This window comes from Astatotilapia calliptera, chromosome 5, assembly GCF_900246225.1.
Source record: "Astatotilapia calliptera chromosome 5, fAstCal1.2, whole genome shotgun sequence".
NCBI classification, from domain to species: Eukaryota; Metazoa; Chordata; class Actinopteri; order Cichliformes; family Cichlidae; genus Astatotilapia; species Astatotilapia calliptera.
This window is the reverse complement of record NC_039306.1, coordinates 33,862,258-33,881,696: the sequence shown is the minus strand read 5'-3', so window position 1 is coordinate 33,881,696 and position 19,439 is coordinate 33,862,258. Positions and strand designations below refer to the sequence as shown.

The 19,439-nt window shown below is 41.8% G+C and overlaps 1 protein-coding gene across 1 annotated transcript; it reads left to right on the top strand.

Moving 5' to 3' along the window:
• Nucleotides 1-1,963: 1,963 nt before the first annotated feature.
• On the top strand, nucleotides 1,964-10,364 carry LOC113023003 (Krueppel-like factor 15). Its single transcript, XM_026169024.1, has 3 exons — nucleotides 1,964-2,152; nucleotides 4,676-5,852; nucleotides 8,044-10,364. The coding sequence occupies exons 1-3, from the start codon at nucleotides 2,014-2,016 to the stop codon at nucleotides 8,210-8,212; spliced, it is 1,485 nt and encodes a 494-aa protein (XP_026024809.1). The 5' UTR covers nucleotides 1,964-2,013; the 3' UTR covers nucleotides 8,213-10,364.
• Nucleotides 10,365-19,439: the final 9,075 nt, after the last annotated feature.

Sequence of the window (19,439 nt, the reverse complement as noted above, 5' to 3'; positions counted from 1 at the left end):
AATGGTCCCAGAAAACAACAGCAACAGAAATTAATTTTAAAAATCAGGGAAGTTCTCCACAGAAAAAGTTTGCATTCTAGAAGAAGGGTTAATCCACATCTGTGTCAGTTTCTTCCTCTTCTGATGCTTTTAATTAACCAGATTCATGGATGACACAAAACTAACTACTCAGGTACATCTTCATCAGCAGCACTGTTGTAATCAAAAGTCTCCGGTATCAGACAAAATGCTGTTGAGAACTAATCCTGTAAGCACACTTCTGTATCGTTGTGTATTTCTTCAGCAGCATAACAGCGCCCCGGTGTGGTCGGCGTGACAATTACAACTTTGCCCTCTCGAATTTTCAATGCACAACACGAAAACATTAATTCATTAACCAGATACATGCTTTGGATCACTAGAGATCCTGCATATAACAAAAATTTTTTTAAATCACCTGTAATCATAAATAATCTATTGTGTAATGAGTTAATTGCTTATTCCTTAATGAAACAATAACTAATCTATGTAAATTTGAGGAAAAAAATAGATAAGGTGGTAATAAAATGTTATTTCCGTGTAAACGAAGGTGCAGTAACTTCTGCCAAAGCAGAATTTCTGAAAACTGAAGTCCAAGTTTAGCCAGTTTCATGTCTGCACTCGTAGCTTCATGGCAAATTCGACTGAGTTCAAAAAAACATCCTGACAGGGGAAAAATAAATGTGCAGACTTTGTGTTAGACTTAAAAAACATGGAGAATGAAAATGAAAAGGATGCGACTGTGAAGGCGTGAATGATGGATAATGGAAGTCCTACCTCAGGAGATTTAGATCATCAGGGGCTTCATTTCCTACATTGTGAATTTTTGTGCAGCACTTTGAACCTTTTGCATATCTGTTTGTGCCAAATGCCTCTGGCCAGCAGACCTTCTGTGGGGATTTTAAGTTCTTATTCTTTCGCATTTAAGATGATAACTTGCTGAGCCAACGGCGCACATAGGCACAATTTACTCTTCTGTCCTCTTTTGAATGAGACAGTGTGACAGTTCTGCCTGATTTCAGGTAAATTTGGAGCTGCTCGAATGTGCACATATGTCACACGTATCCTGTCATTACATTCATGATGAATTCGTGCACTTTTTACTCATAAACACCTGGACTTCAAGAGCTCAGATGTGAAAGCATCACACATGTCTGTGATTTTAAGGAATCATAGCGAGTTGCTATTAGCGACTATGTTATTCAGGTTGGCTGGAAATCAGAAGCACAGGCAACATTTCCACTGGATTAGTTACCAAACTGGTAACAACCCTTCTAAATCTTCTAAATAGTGTTTTATTTTTAACACTGAAAAATTAAAAAGAAACTTCTAATATCGGGCTCTTTCTTCCTTTTGCTCTGGACCAACGTGTGTGAAGGGGATAGTCAAGTTTACCTAAAAAGATTCATAGGTGGAGTAAATCACGGTCACGTGATTCAGAGCACTGTTGCCCCACAACTGGAAGATTTGAATCTTCTGGTAGGCTGGAGCCTCTGAGTGTTGAGTCTGCAGGTTCTTCTGGTTCCTGCACAGGTTTCATCCAGCTGTCCACATGCATGTTTGTTCCATCCATCTATCCATGTTATGGGTGGATGTTGTGCTATTTGATATAAACAGATGCTCTGTGTGCCTCCCTGATTTTCTCGCTTCACGGAACTTAGACAACTGGGTAGCAGTGCTTCCACGGCAGCTTTATCTCTAGCAGTAACTGCAGGTTGTTCTGATGGCCCAGGTTAATCTTGACCTCTTATCAGTGTGTCCGTCACCCCCACTTCCACCTCCTTCCCCGCACATCTGCTGGCTACGGTGCATCCTGTTAAAACAGCATAGCTTCCCCTCTAACAACACATGGTAGTCAGAATTTATTGAGCGGCAGCCAATCAGCGCGTTCCTTTTTGGGCGAGCCTCCGCGGCGCTGGTCCAATCAAAGGCGCGGAAAGGGACCCGTGCCTCCGAGTTGTGCAGCGATGCCGTCACGTGACGCTGGGAAAAGAAATGCCAACATGGACCCGTGGCAAAGACGGGACGCGAGTGCGCGACGACAATAACACGACGGAGACGAGAAATAAAGGCGAAACACGGAGAGTCGTGGACTGCGCCACCTCCGCGAACACTCTCCCCGCTCTGAAGCACGGTAGGTCGAAGCAGCCGCCGGGATCGCGCCGCTCGACTCCTCCGGAAAGACCGAGGAGTATAAATAGAGCAGTTTTTATGACCCAGGCGAACTTGAGGCTCGTGGATGTCTGAGTGGGCACAGTTGTACTGCCATGCTGTCGGAGGAGCGCTCGCTCGTTTCTCAGGCAGTCGCGCCGTGGATTTTCCATCTTTTCTCTCTCGGTGATCCGACGCTCGCGCTCTCTGGCGTGTTTGTGGGCGCGTCTGTGCGGCCCTTGTTTACCCTGCGCAAGCGGCCGTGCTCTGCGCGAGCAGCGAGGCCCTGCTGCCACATGTGCCCTCTGACAGCACCCACAAACAGCCTTTACATAAGCACACGAGGTTATTGTGATCAGGACGCTGGCTTTAAACATAAGGGCTGCGGACATGTGAGGGGATGTAAACGCACTCCCGGGGACCCTCCATCGGATTAAATCTGAGTCCCGATGCGTTTTGGGGTCCCAGCACTTGTTGCATAACTCTAGACAGGGTTGCTGTTTCTTACACTGTTTAGCGTTCACATCAGGCTTTTTCTGTGTTTCAGCACCAACACTGCGATGGACGTGAGAGGTCAAATGCACTGCAGCTTAGGAAATGACTTTAAAAAATAAAAGCTGCAAAAGCACACAAAATAAAAGCCAGCCTGTGGTTACAGGGCACCTGTGGTGTAGCGTTAAAGAAGAGGCCTCAGTCCATGTGAACCCTGGTTTGACAGCAGACACACTGCCAGAATTCTTTCATAGGGGTCGCCATAAAAATATTGGGGTGGCACACCAAAAATATGATTTCCAATTTTATTATGCTGTTGTCAAACATAGGTTACTTGAAAAATATGGGGAAAAAAGAGAAGAATTCTATGCCTAGTTAGAAAATAGGTACATATGAAAATCAAATAAGAGGGTGGCGTCCTCTCTCTTGTGCTCACGTTTATTAGAATTACCAACATAGGACAGTCTTGTAATGGGAAGCCACTACCAGCAAAATTTGAGGGGGTGGCCAGTGCCCCCCCAGCACCCCCATTGGTGGCACCCCTGGTAGCCCGCCCTTTTGCTTCTAGCTGTTGGATCTCCAGACATGTGCATCTCCAAGGCGACAGAGTGGAGCCACAGGTTTATTGTGGTTTATTATTGGCATGCTTGTAAACAAATAAATATAACTAAAATGCAACATGTAGCCTTACATGGATTATTCTAAGCAGTATAAACAGACATGTTTGTTAGTCACTAAAATAACTGGGCAGGAAATAGCCCGGTGACAATAAAAATGTTTTAGTTGTATCATAAGCTGCTGTGGTTAGATGAGTTATCCTCACACAGGAACAGGATTTCCAGTGTGTGGCATTCATTGAGTAAATAAAACGCTTTTATGAGCAATCAACTGTCTGAAAATTTGGTATTGATACTTAGTAATACTGTAAATGTACAGCAGCGCCTCTATTTAAAGGGCCGCCTCAACCCAAATGACTAACACCCCCCACCCCCACCCCTCACCCCCTGGGGTTCCCACGTTCTCACTCGAGTGGATAGTTGAAAGGTGGTAACCTTGCTGAAGTACAATGACAGTCAGATTTGTTGTGCCCTGATGCTGTAGCAGCGTGCTGCACGGGCCCTTTGTCAGAGTCCACGTTTAGTACCTGACTTGTTTAACGTTATATTAGAGCTCAAAGTATTTATTTATCCAAGTGAGGACCAGAGACTTACACTAACTGGGAGTAGACTCTGCATTGCACCACCAAGGAATTCTCACACACTCCTGCTCATACATTCTTACTTTTCTCTTCACAGAAGCAGGAAATAAACTGCCCAGAAAGTATGCATGTACCAGCGGGAGAGCACCCAATCATGTTTAACCTTGTTTGCGTGCAGCAGCAAATCATTCAGCTCATCCCCAGGACATTTGTTATGAAATATCACCACAGAGATTTTTCAAGACTCTTATATGTCTAAAAACTGCTAATAAGATAGATCGGTAAACTCCAACAGTGTATTGGTTTGGGGGGGGGGGGCTTAGACCCAGCTGTCCACAGGGGTCCTAATATACTGCTATGCATGAAAAGTTTTGCAATAGTGTGACTGAGAGGATGCCATGCACTCATCTGCCAAAACTTGTTATATGTATGGACATCCAGTATTAAAAGAGAAATTTTAAATGATGCCATTACCCCAACTACCCTGCATATGTTTTTCTAGATATTATCGATATTGGACCACCTGGTACGTTTATACAGATATGTGTGTGATTCAGCGCATCATTAGAGTATTTGCTCATTTCTTTTTCTGTGTTCCAGTATTAGTTTTAACCCTCTGACATAATCAGAGTTTACAATATAACTTTGACTTGAATATTAAGGAGAAAAACTGAAGGAGAAAAATGTTTTTTGTTGCCAAATGCATCGACTATATTTATTTTGAAGTCAATAATCGAGTCATTGAGGTCCTCAGGCCCTCCTGCCTTTTTACTTTCTGCTGGGTAATAAAATCTGGTCTCACTGCTGCCTTTGCAGGTCTTTGTGTCTCCTCTTCTGGATCGAGTTTCCTCTACATCCCCTACATCTGCAGCGTTCGGACAGGATCAATGGTGTCTCTCAGCAGCAGAATGCTGAGTTTGGAAAATGACCTGTTCAGGGACAGCAGCAGCCTCTTCTCCCTTGACCTCGGGGACGGAGATCGCAGCCAGGGGGGCAGTTCGGCCTCCTGCAACAGCCCAGAAGCCAGGGAAGTGGAGGTTCTGCACAGCTCCAGCCCAGGAGAGGATGAGGAAGATGAAGAAGAGGAGGAGGATGAGGATGGAGAAAAGCGTCTCCATATTTTCTTGGGAGAATTGGGAGAAGGGGAAGCTGCCAGTCAGGAGCCTAAGCTGCCTGAATTCTCGTTCCACCCCTGTTCCCCGTTTTCCCCAACCTTGGAGGACATCGAAGAGTTTTTGAGGGAAAAGATGGAAATAGTCAAAGATGGGATGGTTGTTCCAAAGGAGGAGGCCTCCCCTCAACCATGCAGCTCCGCTGACCCTCCACCTGCCTCGGCTCTCCCGGTTGCTTCCTCAGAGACTATCAATGATCCAAAGACTGATGCCTCCCAATGCACGTCTAGCTCAGATGCCACTCAAGGCGGGAAAAATAGCCCCATTCCAGCTGACCCTTCTTCTTGTGCCCAAGTTAACCCCTCACCACCCACCTTGTCCCCACCGGTGCTCCTGGGTGCTCCTTTGGTGCTCCAACTCCAGCCTCTTCCGTTGGCCCAGGCCCAGAATCCAGCAGGCTCTCCTGCAGGGGCCCAAAGTGGGATTTTGCTCACCCATGTGGTCATGGGGCTTCAAGGTGCTACAGGACAAAATGTAACCCTGCTGGCTCCCCAGGTGCCCTCCACCCACACCACTCTGTTATCACTAAACAGTGGTGATAACAAGCCAACTGACCAGAAGTATGTAAAGATCGCCCCTCTGCCAATCACTATGAGGACTCTGGAGATCACAGGCTTGACTGGGGTCGGGGGCCATGGAGGCGGTGTGCTAAAAGCAATGGCTCCTCGGATGACGAGGGTGCCACCTACTGAAAGGGTCCACAAGTGCTCCCACCCAGGCTGTGGGAAGATGTACACCAAAAGCAGCCACCTGAAAGCTCACTTCCGCCGTCACACAGGAGAGAAACCCTACACGTGTAGCTGGCCCGAGTGTGGGTGGAGGTATGGAACATGATGCAGACTGTAGCAGGTTTAACAGTTAAGATGAGGTTTTAGGGGTTTTTCCCCATGATTGATTGTTGGCACTGATTAAGCAGATGGCCTGATCCAGCAAGACTAGTTAGAGCAACAGACCTTGCACAAACACGCCACGGTACGTTTATTACAATATGAGGAAACGGAAGAAGAATAAACAATTTCAGCTGCTCCTTTATTCACAAGGGTTTGTTATGCATTCACAGAATACTTTCATAGCAACAAAGAATTTCAGTTTCCATCTCGGTTATACTTTACGAGTTTAACAAAGCATCTTCCTGGTTAACAGCCCATTAAGCTTTGTGTCTAGAAGTGCTTTTTGTCTAGTGTTTTTTTCCCTTTGGCTCCAAAGGTTTGATGGTAATCAGCAGTCAATTGTCAAAGCTATTTTGTCAATTGACAATATTATGCACATAAATTAGCATAACTTTATATGAATACCTTCATGTAAAAACAGTTTACTTAAAAGATGTGTGAAGCTTCCAGTTCTGGGAAGTGAAGCCAGTATAGAGGTGGCTAAAACCTGCATTCCTTCTAACAGTCAGTAGGGGGCAGCACCTCTGGCTGCAAAATGAAGTCCGATTATATCGAAGCCCACAGTAAAATGACTCTTGATCTGTGGCCTTAGTAAATGTTTAGCTCATGAGTTTATGAGATTCAAGTATTCTTCAAAACAGCATGATGTTAGATTCTTTATATTATGTTCATCTTGACGTCTTGACGAAAAAATCTAAAAGGCTAGCAAAGACCTGCATGTAGTTTAGTAAAAATATAACAAATTTACTATGAACAATGAAACTATTTGAAATTTGGAATGCATCAAAATAATATGAATAACATAAATAATCAAATAGATATTGAGGATTTAATACCCAGCAGGTTGCTTCAGAAAGTGTCTCATGATATGATTATGCTCACCCAGCCTTCGGGATCTTATCTTCATGCTGATGTCGCCTGCTCTGCTGCACTTTTAAGCAGTTTTACACTGGCTTATTTTGTCGAAGATAAAAACCGTTAACAAATATAGAACATCAACAAAATAGATGAACGTACCAAATGTGCATGAAACGTCAACAAGCATGCGCATGGTGAACGCAGGTGTAAGGTCACCATTCGGCGTTCAGTTAACTGTAAGATAGGGATCATACATACATTATTATGATATTGTGTGTTTTAGGGCGGGGCAAAGGTGGTTGAAAAGTACCTGTGAGGTGAGCTGAGATGTGATGGTGATCACCGATGAGACTGAGATGGTAGTTATTAAACATGAAACGTTGGTCTCCCCGGGTGGTCTCACTGATATGAAGAGAGAGGGGTGTTTGAGCCTGTGCTACAGTGTCTGCACAAGGCCTTCCTCAGCTGCTGAAGTGGTGCCTTAAATGATTGTTGAGGTAAAAAAATCTGATTTTTCCAGGGCTGTTAACACACTGGAGTGCTTCATATTAATAAAGAATCATTTGTAACTGAGCGTGCGGAAACTGTTTCATATGATCATTTTCTCATTTTTATCTGCTAAATATTGATTTCAGCCTCTCAGTCTCCTGTTACCCATTGCCAGCTTATTCAGTCTTAATAAGGAACGGTGATTACGTTTGTGTCATTAAAGACTTTTAATGCCTTTTAGCTTTGAGGATTGATGTCAGGGACTTCCAAAGGGACTGAGACTTGTTTTAACTCCTTATCTAAGTTTGAAGCTCAGTGAAGATAATAGTCACTTCTTAGCTGTTCTACTCTCTCTGTTACAGGACTAAATGACAGACTGTGAGCAATTACAAGATAAATCCTTCTCTTTATGCCACAGTTCCCACTTTTATTCTGTGAATGCTAAACATGACCTGCAGGTTTTTTTTTTTTAAAAAACTTACAAAAGCACAAAAACATTTGACCAATCAGCACGCTCGGCCCCAGAAGTTCCTGAACCTTTACTGTACCTCCCACACAGGAGATCTGCTGGCAGAAGTTCTACAAATATTTCATCTTTAACTGCAAAACATGAGAATGGATTTGATTCATAAATCCAATATTAATTTGTGTAATCTTATCCATCATTGGGAGGAAGGGATTTGGTATGTCCCGATTAATGGATATGTTAGCTGGTGTGTCTCTAAACCTCCTTCAAGCTGTGGATAACACCACCCCTCTGTTCTTGTGTCTCCAGGTTCTCCCGCTCCGACGAACTGTCTCGTCACCGCCGCTCTCACTCGGGCGTCAAGCCTTACGAGTGCTCACTGTGTGAGAAGAAGTTTGCCCGCAGCGACCACCTCTCCAAACACACAAAGGTCCACCGCAGCTCCAGGCCCAGCAGGATTATCAGAGCCACCGTGTGATACCCTCAGCTGACCTGACCCCTGCCCAGCATCCACCCACCCACACCTGCCGTGCCTCCCTTGCCCAGCTTCGATTTGGGCAGCGCGGTGAGGGTCCGGGCCTCCTCAGGACTTTTGGTGCTTTACGAGCTGGACTTTCAGAAGAATCTCGGGAGTTGGCTGCCGTTTCACTTCAAAGTTTCTGTCCCGTCTCTTCCTCCCCTCTGTTTTACCTTCAGTGCTCCTTGTGAGCTGCTCATATTGTACCGAGCTAGCAGCCACCTCAGGAAAAAGTCAGCTCAAAGTGGATTTCCTGGCCTTTGCGCACTCATGCGTGGCAGAATGCAGAGCAGCAGACATTCTTATAAGGGATCCTCTTGTAACCACTGCGTGCCCCACTGCTCCAGTTACCAAGCTGCCAGGTGCTGTGGGAAGTAGAGTGCTAACCAGTAATGGGAGCATCTGTAATTATAGAATCTTTTTTTTTCTACTTTTGCAATCGATTTGCTTCCTCAAAGGTAAACTTCAGGGTTCAAATGGTTCAGATGAAGCTTCCGTTGTTGCACTTATGTGTTCTAATCGTTAACGCGATACGCGCGAGAGAGTTCGGAAACCCGCTCCCAATTTCTGAATTCTTCTGAAAGTACTTTCAGAGGGATGCCGAGGCTCCTCACAGCAGAGATAGTTTAGTCGTATTGAACTGCTGGTGTCCCTGATAATTTGGCCAAGTTGAGCAAAACTCACTGTTTTCTGGACCACACCTCTGGCCTTGATCGCATTCATCCAGTCGTGATCCAAAATGCTTTGGACCTGTATGCCTTTTCTCAGTCCCAGTATGTCCTAATCTCTTTATCGATGCCTTTGTCCATTTCACAAAACCTCTGTTGAGCCTGCTGTTATCATATGACTGCTCTTATTTAACTGTGACTCTGAACACGGGGTTGCCAAACCTGAAATCCCTGTTCTGGCCCTCTGTGGGAGGATGAAAATGACACCTTCGTTTATACGGTTTATAAGCTCTTTGTTCTCTGGAAATCATTGTGCAGCCCATTGATGTGGCTTAAAAAAAATACACGTGCACACACACACACACACACACACACACACACACACACACACACACACACACACACACACACAAAGTAGTTATGGGCCTATAAGGTGCAACAGTGATGTGAAACTTTGCTCTTTTTTTAAATTTACAGTAGCACTTACTGTAAACGTTTATTTTTTTGGTTATAGCAGCAAGAAAAGCTAATAGTATGAATAGCTGGAAAGGCAGCTAACATCTATCCAATCATTTGTATTAGCATATTCAATATAATGTGTACTGAATATTAAGGACACAGATGACGTGTACAGCTTGTAGCCTTTATATAGATGTTTGTTTGTTTTGAAATCCAAGGATTTTCAATCAGCGCATTAAGCTATTCAGTGGTGTTCCTGGAGAGGTTTTCAGTCTGTTATGTGAGTTTGATTGTAGCGCGATCAGTCTGTGGAATGTCGGACTGATTATGCTCTGGGATTTGGAGTCCCGCTCTACCCGTTCACATAAACCATTAAGCTGAGTCTGCTGGTCTCAAGTGCACTTGTGCTAGTGAAAAGTGAGAAACAGTCAGAAAACACTCCTGCTCTTATGGCAGTTCCATAAAATGCACTGGAACAGCAAAATGCGAAAAAAAAATAGTGAAGCAATTTTTGTAAGGAAGGTTCAACTGCCCGTGGCGGTCGGTATTACCGTGTGTTATTAGATCTCAACATTGTGGTGCTTGTTAACCTACCGGTGCTTCACAAAATAGGCTGTAATTACAAGCGTAACACCTCACATAGCTGGATTATCTCTGTTGAACAGGCACTTATAACTACCGGCAGTCTTAACTTTAGCTGGAGCAACACTGGTGCTTATGGATAAGCGCAAAAATAGAGCACTTATTTACACAGCAATCGTTCTTATATCTGTGATTCTTAGCATTCTGGAAACCCTAGGTTTCATTCTTTCCAAGCAGCCATGCTCTGTAGCGTAGAAACAGACGGGCAGACGTGTTTATCTGTCTGAACCAGTGCTGTCTTTGTGTCTGAGCCTCCCCAGGCTGCTTCTACTGACCTACATCCAGACCTGTATTCCCTAATCATCATCATCCAATTCTCTCTCTCTCTGTGATGCCTGAGCACAGGCGATATTTTCTTTTTGTTTTGTTTTTGTTTGTTTGTTTTTTTTGAATACCAGAAATGCTATTTTCCTATTTGCAGAAATAAAATTAAAAAAAAGAAAAACACTAATCCTTTTGCTATGTTGTTATTCTAGTAATGCTTGTTAGGCAGACATACAGTTGTGGTCAAAAGTTTACATACACTTGTAAAGAATATAATATAATGGCTCTACCGAGTGTCCCGTTATTTCTAAAACTCTGATTTTTCTCTGATAGAGTGATTGGAACAGATACTTCTTTGTCACAAAAAACATTCATGAAGTTTGGTTCTTTAATGACTTTATTATGGGTTAACAGAAAAAAGTGATCACATTTACTGGGTCAAAAATATACATACAGCAACATGAATTAGCAATTTTGGTGACTTACAAAGTTGTCAGTGAACTGAGCTTCATAGCATGGCCTCTTAACTTCTTGTGAGTGATTATGAGTGACTACAGCTGCTGACTTCTCTTAGACAGGTTAAATAGGGCTCATTGGATACAAACGCCCACAAACGCTACAATGGGAAAGTCAAAGGAGCTCAGCATGGATCTGAAAAAGCAAATTATTAACTTGAACAAGTCAGGAAAGTCACTTGGGGCCATTTCAAAGCAGCTGCACGTCCCAAGAGCAACAGTGCAAACAATTGTTTGTAAGTATAAAGTGCATGGCACTGTTTCGTCACTGCCAAGATCAGGAAGAAAACAAGCTATCACCTGCTGCTGAGAGAAAATTGGTCAGGAGGATGAAGAGTCAACCAAGAATCACCAAAAAGCAGATCTGCCAAGAATTAGAAGCTGCTGGAACACAGGTGTTATTGTCCACAGTCATACGTGTTTTGCATCTCCATGGACTGAGAGGCTGCCGTGCAAGAAGGAAGCCCTAGCTCCAAAAGCAGCACCTTAAGGTTCGACTGAAGTTTGCTGCTGATCACATGGACAAAGATAAGACCTTCTGGAGAAAAGTTCTGTGGTCAGACGAAACAAAAATCGAGCTTTTTGGCCACAATGCCCAGCGATATGTTTGGAGGAGAAAAGGTGAGGCCTTTGACCCCAAGAACACCATGCCTACAGCCAAGCATGGTGGTGGGAGTATTATGCTGTGGAGCTGTTTTGCTGCCAATGGAACTGGTGATTTACAGAGAGTAAATGGGATAATGAAGAAGGAGGATTACCTTCACATTCTTCAACATAACCTAAAATCATCAGCACGAAGGTTGGGTCTTGGGCACAGTTGGGTGTTCCAACAGGACAATGATCCCAAACACACATCAAAAGTGGTAAAGGAATGGCTAAATCAGGCTAGAATAAGGGTTTTAGAATGGCCTTCCCAAAGTCCTGACTTAAACCCCATTGAAAACATGTGGACAATGCTGTTCTTCAGCATTGTCCACATGTTTTCAAGTCCATGTCAGAAAGCTATCAAATTTAACTGAACTGCACCAATTCTGTGAAGAGGAGTGGTCAAAGATTCAATCAGAAGCTTGTGGATGGCTACCAAAAGCGCCTAATTGAAGTGAAAATGGCTAAGGGACATGTAACCAAATATTAGCACTGCTGTATGTATATTTTTGACCCAGCAGATGTGATCACTTTTTTCTGTTAACCCATAATAAAGTCATTAAAGAACCAAATTTCATGAATGTTTTTTGTGACAAAGAAGTATCTGTTCCAATCACTCTATCAGAGAAAAATCAGAGTTTTAGAAATAACGGGACACTCGGTAGAGCCATTATATTATATTCTTTACAAGTGTATGTAAACTTTTGACCACAACTGTAGATCAACATTTGCTACGAGGTTTACAGTGACAATGTACCAGCATGTGAGAAAATAACAAGTATAGAAATGGTGTGAAAGTATTTTTATTCACACTCAGTCTTTTTATAACAAGCTTATAGTGTGAAATATCTGTGTACAGTGTACAGTACAGAAACCAGAAATCTTGAGTACTGTTCTTAGTGATAGTTTCGAATGCACTGTGGGAAACAAAGGTATCTTAAAAAAGCTAAGGGGCTATTTGGAGCTGTCTTCTTGGGGTTTTTGTTTTTGGGTCCCAGCTTACATGAATAGTCTGATATATCTATTTACTGGCACTAAATGAGACTTTTTATGTTCTTGTTGAAGACAAATAAGTAAATAGGAAACAAGTTTGACTTTAATTCACCATTTGGCCAGAATCACATGTCAAATTGAATGCTAATTTCCCTTTGTGTCCGGTGTCCATGCAAAGGTCTGTTATGAGTAGACTCCATTTGACTCGTCTAACATTCATTGATTCACATCAAAAGAAACAACAAGAAACACAGCAAAAAATTGTCAAGTCCAAGGAAACATTAGCATCGATATAAAAATACACATGCAGAAACAGTGATTGAAAAAGGATAGTAACAGATGCACAACATTCCCCAACAAATCTTGGAAGAAAGAAACATGAATCTTCAAATATCGACAGTTTTGCGGTACTGGCAGGCAAATTTACCAGCTTCTCTCCTTTCATTTCTCTGTAGTCACCTGCTCTCTGATAATACCAGAGATTGTCTCATAGAAGTGACACCAATCTGAATTTCCTGCAGTGCTAAATGACAGCAGGGATTACAGCACAGTAAATCTGGCTTTAAAAAAAAGCAGCAGGCAGGTTTCAATCCTGTAATTACTTTCCAGTACTCTGAATCCTGCTGCATGCTGCACCACCTCTCACTTCGGTAATCTACAAAGCTAAGAGGAAGCTACAGCTCTCTACACATATCATGTTTTGGCTGTCAGTGTTTTCTAGCTGTGCTTGACTGCATGGGGAATGGGAGGGGAACACCTGGAAGGAACTGGGACCAGCTTCAAAGCAAAAAAACAGTTTCCTCCTTTCCTGCTCTGCTCTTGGACACTTTTGCTAATGTGGCCTGAATACGCAGTCATAAAAATGCTGATCGTCTGAGTCCTGTTTTGATTCCTAAACTGTAGGCAGGCATCTGGCAAGAACGTAGGGCTGAAGAGGAGGAGAGAAGCAAGGAGGGAGTTTCCTGTTAGAAATGAAATGTGCCCACAAGCTGTAATGTAATAAGAGTAGTCGACAACAGTCATGACCAGAGGTTACTGTAGGACAAAGCGCTGCGCTGCTCTTTAAAACAGAACAGTTTGGCCTTTAAAAAGCTATAGATTTATTATGATCAGTAAATGGGACCAGAACATGAAGCTGAAGAACACAGAAGAAGGCTTTCTGTTTATCTCAATAGATGCCTGCAGCAATTCTTTGTGACTGTTAACAAGAAACTTTGTTGAAGACTACTCCTTTTATTCCTTCTTACCTTCTTTCATTCATCACCCAGCCTAGGTGGAAACTAAATAGAATCCATGCTGGGATAAAAACACAGCTTAAGGAAAGATTAGTGTTTAACAACTGTGTAATTTAAGAGGATGTGTGAAAAATAGACAACACAAGTGAAAGTCAGTGATCTGAATACTACAAACAATATGCAGCTAACTAATCAAACCTAGATAATAAGGATAATTTCAACTGTGATATTAATAATACGTTTTGCAGATTCTGAAATCATACAGAGGCGTTACATACAGAGGACGTCATGCGCACGTCACTCAAGACCTGTCTGCCATGTTGGACGTAATCATCACTAATCCGTTGTTTACGTAGAAATTATCACTACTTTTCCCTCACAACGCCTACATGCTGCGGGGTTAGGTGCAGTAATCATCAAGGACAATCAAGGACAGAGGGAAAATCTTTTTCTAATCATGTTTTTTAGATAGAAGAATACGAGAAAAAAAATTAATGAATAAAGGCATCAGATAAATAGTATAACAGTATAACAATTATGGGTTAGTTGAATTTTTTAAATAACCAGTATCTGTTTCAAACAATATGTACCATTTAAAATTTTTACGTTGATATTTTCATTATTTCTTCTTCGTCTGCCTCCTCCAGCACAATTCTCGCCTTCTCATCTCCATTTCATCCTCTTCCTCCTAAACTAACGTTAGGGTTCTAACATAAGAAGTCTCATATGAACATAATTATTTAATCTTGATATTACTGCAATGAGTTATTGTCAGCAGATGTGACCCTCCCGTCTCTGGACAGGTAACAAGAGATGGCTAAGCGACAACGTAACAAGCTAACCATGCAAGCTAGTCATGCAAGCTAACATTAGCCTCTAGCATCCTAAAACTTAATTTCCCTCTGATTAACAGTTTGATTTCACTTTCACATCACAAGAGTTTATTTGCTAAGTACGAGTCTGCCAACGTCAAATCCATTTCAAAAAAAGTTTCAGTAACAGCCGTGAATACCGGTGAACAGGAGCTAACAGCAGAACACACTGATGGAAAATTATGGCTATCCATATGCCTTGCCGAGTTTTTCCAAATAACAAGCAAGATGCTTGTCAAGAAAATGTACTTCCTCCAAGAGAGTATATGTTTACTATGTTTAGTAAACCGTATTTCAGGATTATTACACATCCAAAATGGACCAAACGGCACCTTATTTTTATGAATCACACATCTGGTGCACATCCTCACATCTGGTGTGCATGATGGGCCATCACTGATGGCTGTGACTGGACACAAGCACAATAGCCCCGGCTAAAACGGGAACCCTTGTCACGTGGTAAGCGGTCATGTTTCTGCAAAAACCCTATAGCCTCCCAGTTTGGGTGATGAAATGTTCTTTACAGTGACACATTTCTCATCATTGTATCCCTTGAGCTCTGCAGCTTGTTTTAGTGTCTTTAAGCACATTGTTTTTTATTTTACAGCCTGCTTTTCAGCATTGCTGTTTTGATTCTCTAACAGCTCATATCTACTTACTTTTAGCAGCAGGCAGCTGCTCTGAACATATACAAATACTCACCAGCACCCCATCTAGGGGCTTGTGATTGGACTATTCCAACACAGTGGTGTGCAATTACTTTTATTACAGTGAGATAAACAGAGATGACAGACCACCTGACTGTGGCTCAGGTGGTAGAGCGGGTTGTCTGCCAAGTTCGGTGGTTCAATCCCTGGCTCCCCAAGTCTACATTTCAAAGTATCTTTGGACAAGATTCTGAACCATAAGTGCCCCCCCCCCCCCCCCCCCCTTCTCCCATGTATTCATTGAAATGTGACTGTTTGCGTGAACAGTATGTCTTTTGTCCTGAGCCTGGTTCTGCCAGAGGTTTCTTCCTGTTAAAAGGGAGATTTTCCTTCCCACTGTCGCCAGGTGAATTCTCATAGGGGTCATCTGATTATTGGGGTATTATTGCAGGGTTTTTACCTTACAATATAAAGCACCTTGAGGTAACTGTTCTTGTAATTTGTAAATATATAAATTAAACTGAATTAGATCAAAGTGCTTAAAAGCACGAAGGTGTGTGATTGGGTGAATGAAGCTTGTAGCAAAAAGTTCTGAGTGTTCAGTTGGGGGTAGAAAAGCACAAGACCATTTACCACAACTGTAGACCTTTGCCTTTTCCACTGCCCTCTAGTGACAAAAATATATTTAATAATAAAAGCTGGGTTTGCTTCAGTGCCAAATGTTAAAAGAATGTAAGGCTTCTGTGGAATTCAGCAGTCTTACTCCTGAAATCTAGATGTTCACACTGACTAATGTGACAGGGACCAAAAATAAAACACAAAACTCATTACAACTGATTTTGTCATGCCTTCAAAGCCCTTAGACTCTCACTGACAGACAAGCCTTTTTCTGGCATCCAGAAATATGAGGTTATTGAAATCCTACACAAGATATTAATTAGGGCAATTCATATAGAGCAGATTTCTACTTCAACTGCGAATGAGTCACTCATCCGCCAAGTCAATCCAGCTCCACCACTCTATAAATAATCACCCTCTGGTCTTCGACTGCTTTGCATTTATGTCTGAATAATGCTGGTATTTGTTTTAGCTAAATGTGCCAGTCGGGTCTGATTCTGTACTCTCACTCTCCAGCCTGAGGTGTATACAACAGCTCAGACTTTTTTTTCGTGTAGTAACATAATGCTGTTTTGTTTTTTAAATTGTTATTAATTTATTTTTTTTAAATAATACATAACCTAACCTGTTTTTTCTCAGCTTTTTTTTAATGCAGTTAGGCTACATTTAGCAGTATGTTTGCTTTCTGACAACATCAGATAATAACAGATGAATGTCCACAATAACAAGACTAGAATCTGCACAGGGCTCACTGATGCTACTGTGACTGTTAGCATACGCTGCCACTTGGTGGTTAATCTGACAACATGCAGCTTCTGGACGTGGAGGTTAGATTGTTTTTTGTTGCTAATGATGTTCTGTGTTGATGGAAAATCCAAAATGACGTTTAACATGGTTCTTTTTTACAAATTGCTTTTTGTATAATTTGTATACACACAAAATATATTTCAATTGTAATATTTTGACTCAATCAACTCTTTTTTTGGTACACCTTGCTAGAACTGGGCTGGATCTGCTTATACCTATAATTGGCTTAGTTCTTCATGGCACAGTTTCAATAAGAGGTTGAAAGTTTTCCTCAGAGATTTTGGTGCATAATAATCACACGTGTGCTATTGCTCACATGTGTGATTCTCACATGTCCTCACATCCCAAAGGGCTATTTGAGTACATTAAATTCAGTGTTATGTTCAAGAAACCAGTTTAAGATAATCTAAGGTTTGTGACATGATGTCTGCATCCACCCTGCAGCCACCAAAAGATTGATACACTGTGGTCATAAATGGATGGCCAGCAACAATACTCAGGTAGGCTGTGGTACTTAAATGATGCTCAGTTGGTACTAAGAGGCCCAGAGTGTGTCATGAAAATATCCTGCACATCATTACACCACCAGCTGCCTGAATGGTTGATACAAGGCTGGATGAATTGAGTACTTTATGTTGTGTCTGCCAAAATCAAGATTCTTTAGCCCTGGCTGCAATTTAATGTTGATTGAGAGTTCGTATGAATTACTGTCTCAGTTTCTAGATCTTAGCTGACAGGAGTGACAGTGGCCTGGTGTTCTTCACTGTGGCCTATCTTCTTCAAGATTGCAGATGTCGTGGGTTCAGAGATGTTTTGCATATCTTGGTTGTAATGAGGATTTATTTCACTTCCTGTCGGCTGAAAATAAGCCATTCTCTTCTGACCTCAATGGATAATTTCTCTTTTTCAGACCACTCTTAAAGAGATGGCTGGAGTAGATCAGCAGGACTTATGTTCAGACTGCCATGGATATTTATTTGAGTGTTAAAAACAGGAAAAACTGCCCACAGCAGCAACGTTTTGTGCTTCTTTTTTTAAATCTTTTCTATTATATAATCTATTTTTCAACTTCCTCTTCTTGGTAAATTCTGCTGTCACTTCCTTTGCTGCTCATGTCCACTTTTCAGCTGATCAGCATTCTTTCTGTTGCCTAACATCATATGCATGTGGCTCAGTTGAAGGCCCGCACACATGGACTGTGAATAGCCAGTCCATGTGTCAAATACATGCAGTGCTGCGAAAAAGTATTTGCCCCCTCGTACCAGGGTGAACAGCCTCTAGCGGGGTCGACTTCCCGTTGCCTCCGGTCCTCTGGGACTCTTTGGCACTGGGCACCCCATCTAGGGCCTCCCTCCTTCTGCTGTTGTCCTGGTTCCTGTTTGCATCTCTGTATATATAACGACACACACTCTCTCTCTCTCTCTCTCTCTCTCTGAAGATTTCATAGACCACGGAATATAGGCCATTAAAATTTCCCAACACCAGTGTCTGGATGTCACTGTAAAGTTCTTCCTCCCCACTGTTGCCAAGTACTCGCTCTCTCTTATATTGTAGTCTTTAATTGAAATTCCATTTGAATAAAGAGACCATTTAAATGGTACACTTTATTACTCAATATGTGTTAAACAGATGATAAAGTACCCACTCCACAAATAAGAATTTATTTGTTTTTTTAAAACAGTCCCACAAACATAAATCAGAGACACATTGTAACTATTCTGAGAGTTTTCATTTTGAATTTGAATGCAATTACAGTTGTGACAGACTCAAGCAGATTATTCCAGTGGCACAGGGTTTTTAAATCTTTGAAGTTATTCTCAGCTTGTGAAATAAATAATATTTTTATATAGATTTTAGTGAAAAGTCCTTAACTTATATCTTTGTAAAATAGCTTGAAATTAAGATTAGAGCCTCAAATAGCTTAAATGTCCCCAAATGGGATTATTTATTTTGTAGTAGCACAAAACAAACAAATGACCAAGTATTAAACAGAAAGTATGTAAGAGAGAGAGTGAAAAAACCCACTTTGGTACCCTGCAGGTAATAAGGGGAACACTGCGTAGGGGTTAAGTCTGCAGTTGTGAACAGTATGACTCTGCTTCCACATTCTCACTTTTTTTTGCTATTAGATTTAATTACTTGGCAGTGCATTAGCTAAAGGAACTACAATGTAAAGCAGTACAATTCCATAAGAAACTAGGGAATATACAGTGATATGAAAAAGTGTTTGCTCCTGTCTGGATTTCTGATTTCTTTTTTTTTTTGTATGTCTGTCACACATAAATGTTTCAGATCACCAAACAAATGTAAATATTAGACAAAGATAAGACAAGATAACACTTCTACATGAAGCTGTTTATTAAGAGGAAAAAATCCAAACCTACATGGCGCTGTGTGAAAAAAGTCTGTATTACAGACTCAATGTTACGAGACTTTCGTTTTCATTTCTTATCAAATTTGATTTGGACTTATGTTATTATCTGTAAGAGCAATACTACACAGAAGAAGCCCACTGCTATTTGGAACTTTTAGGTAAAACAATAACGTGACACCAACGGTCAAAACGAGCTGGTGAAGGCTACAAGTATGTGTAAAAACTGAGTGGACACAATCCCTTTTTTCATGTAATTGCCTTGCGATTTCTGCTGTGGGGATACCAGTAGTACTGCGAACTGTGAGTAGAAACGTGTCATTTCCACTGCTGAAGTTGTTTAAATCACAAGTAAAGTACTATTGTTGTTTAGCTACAGAATATATAAATTAACTACAATGACTTTGACACACCTGCAATAAACAAATAACGACAAAGGAAGTGAGCTCAGC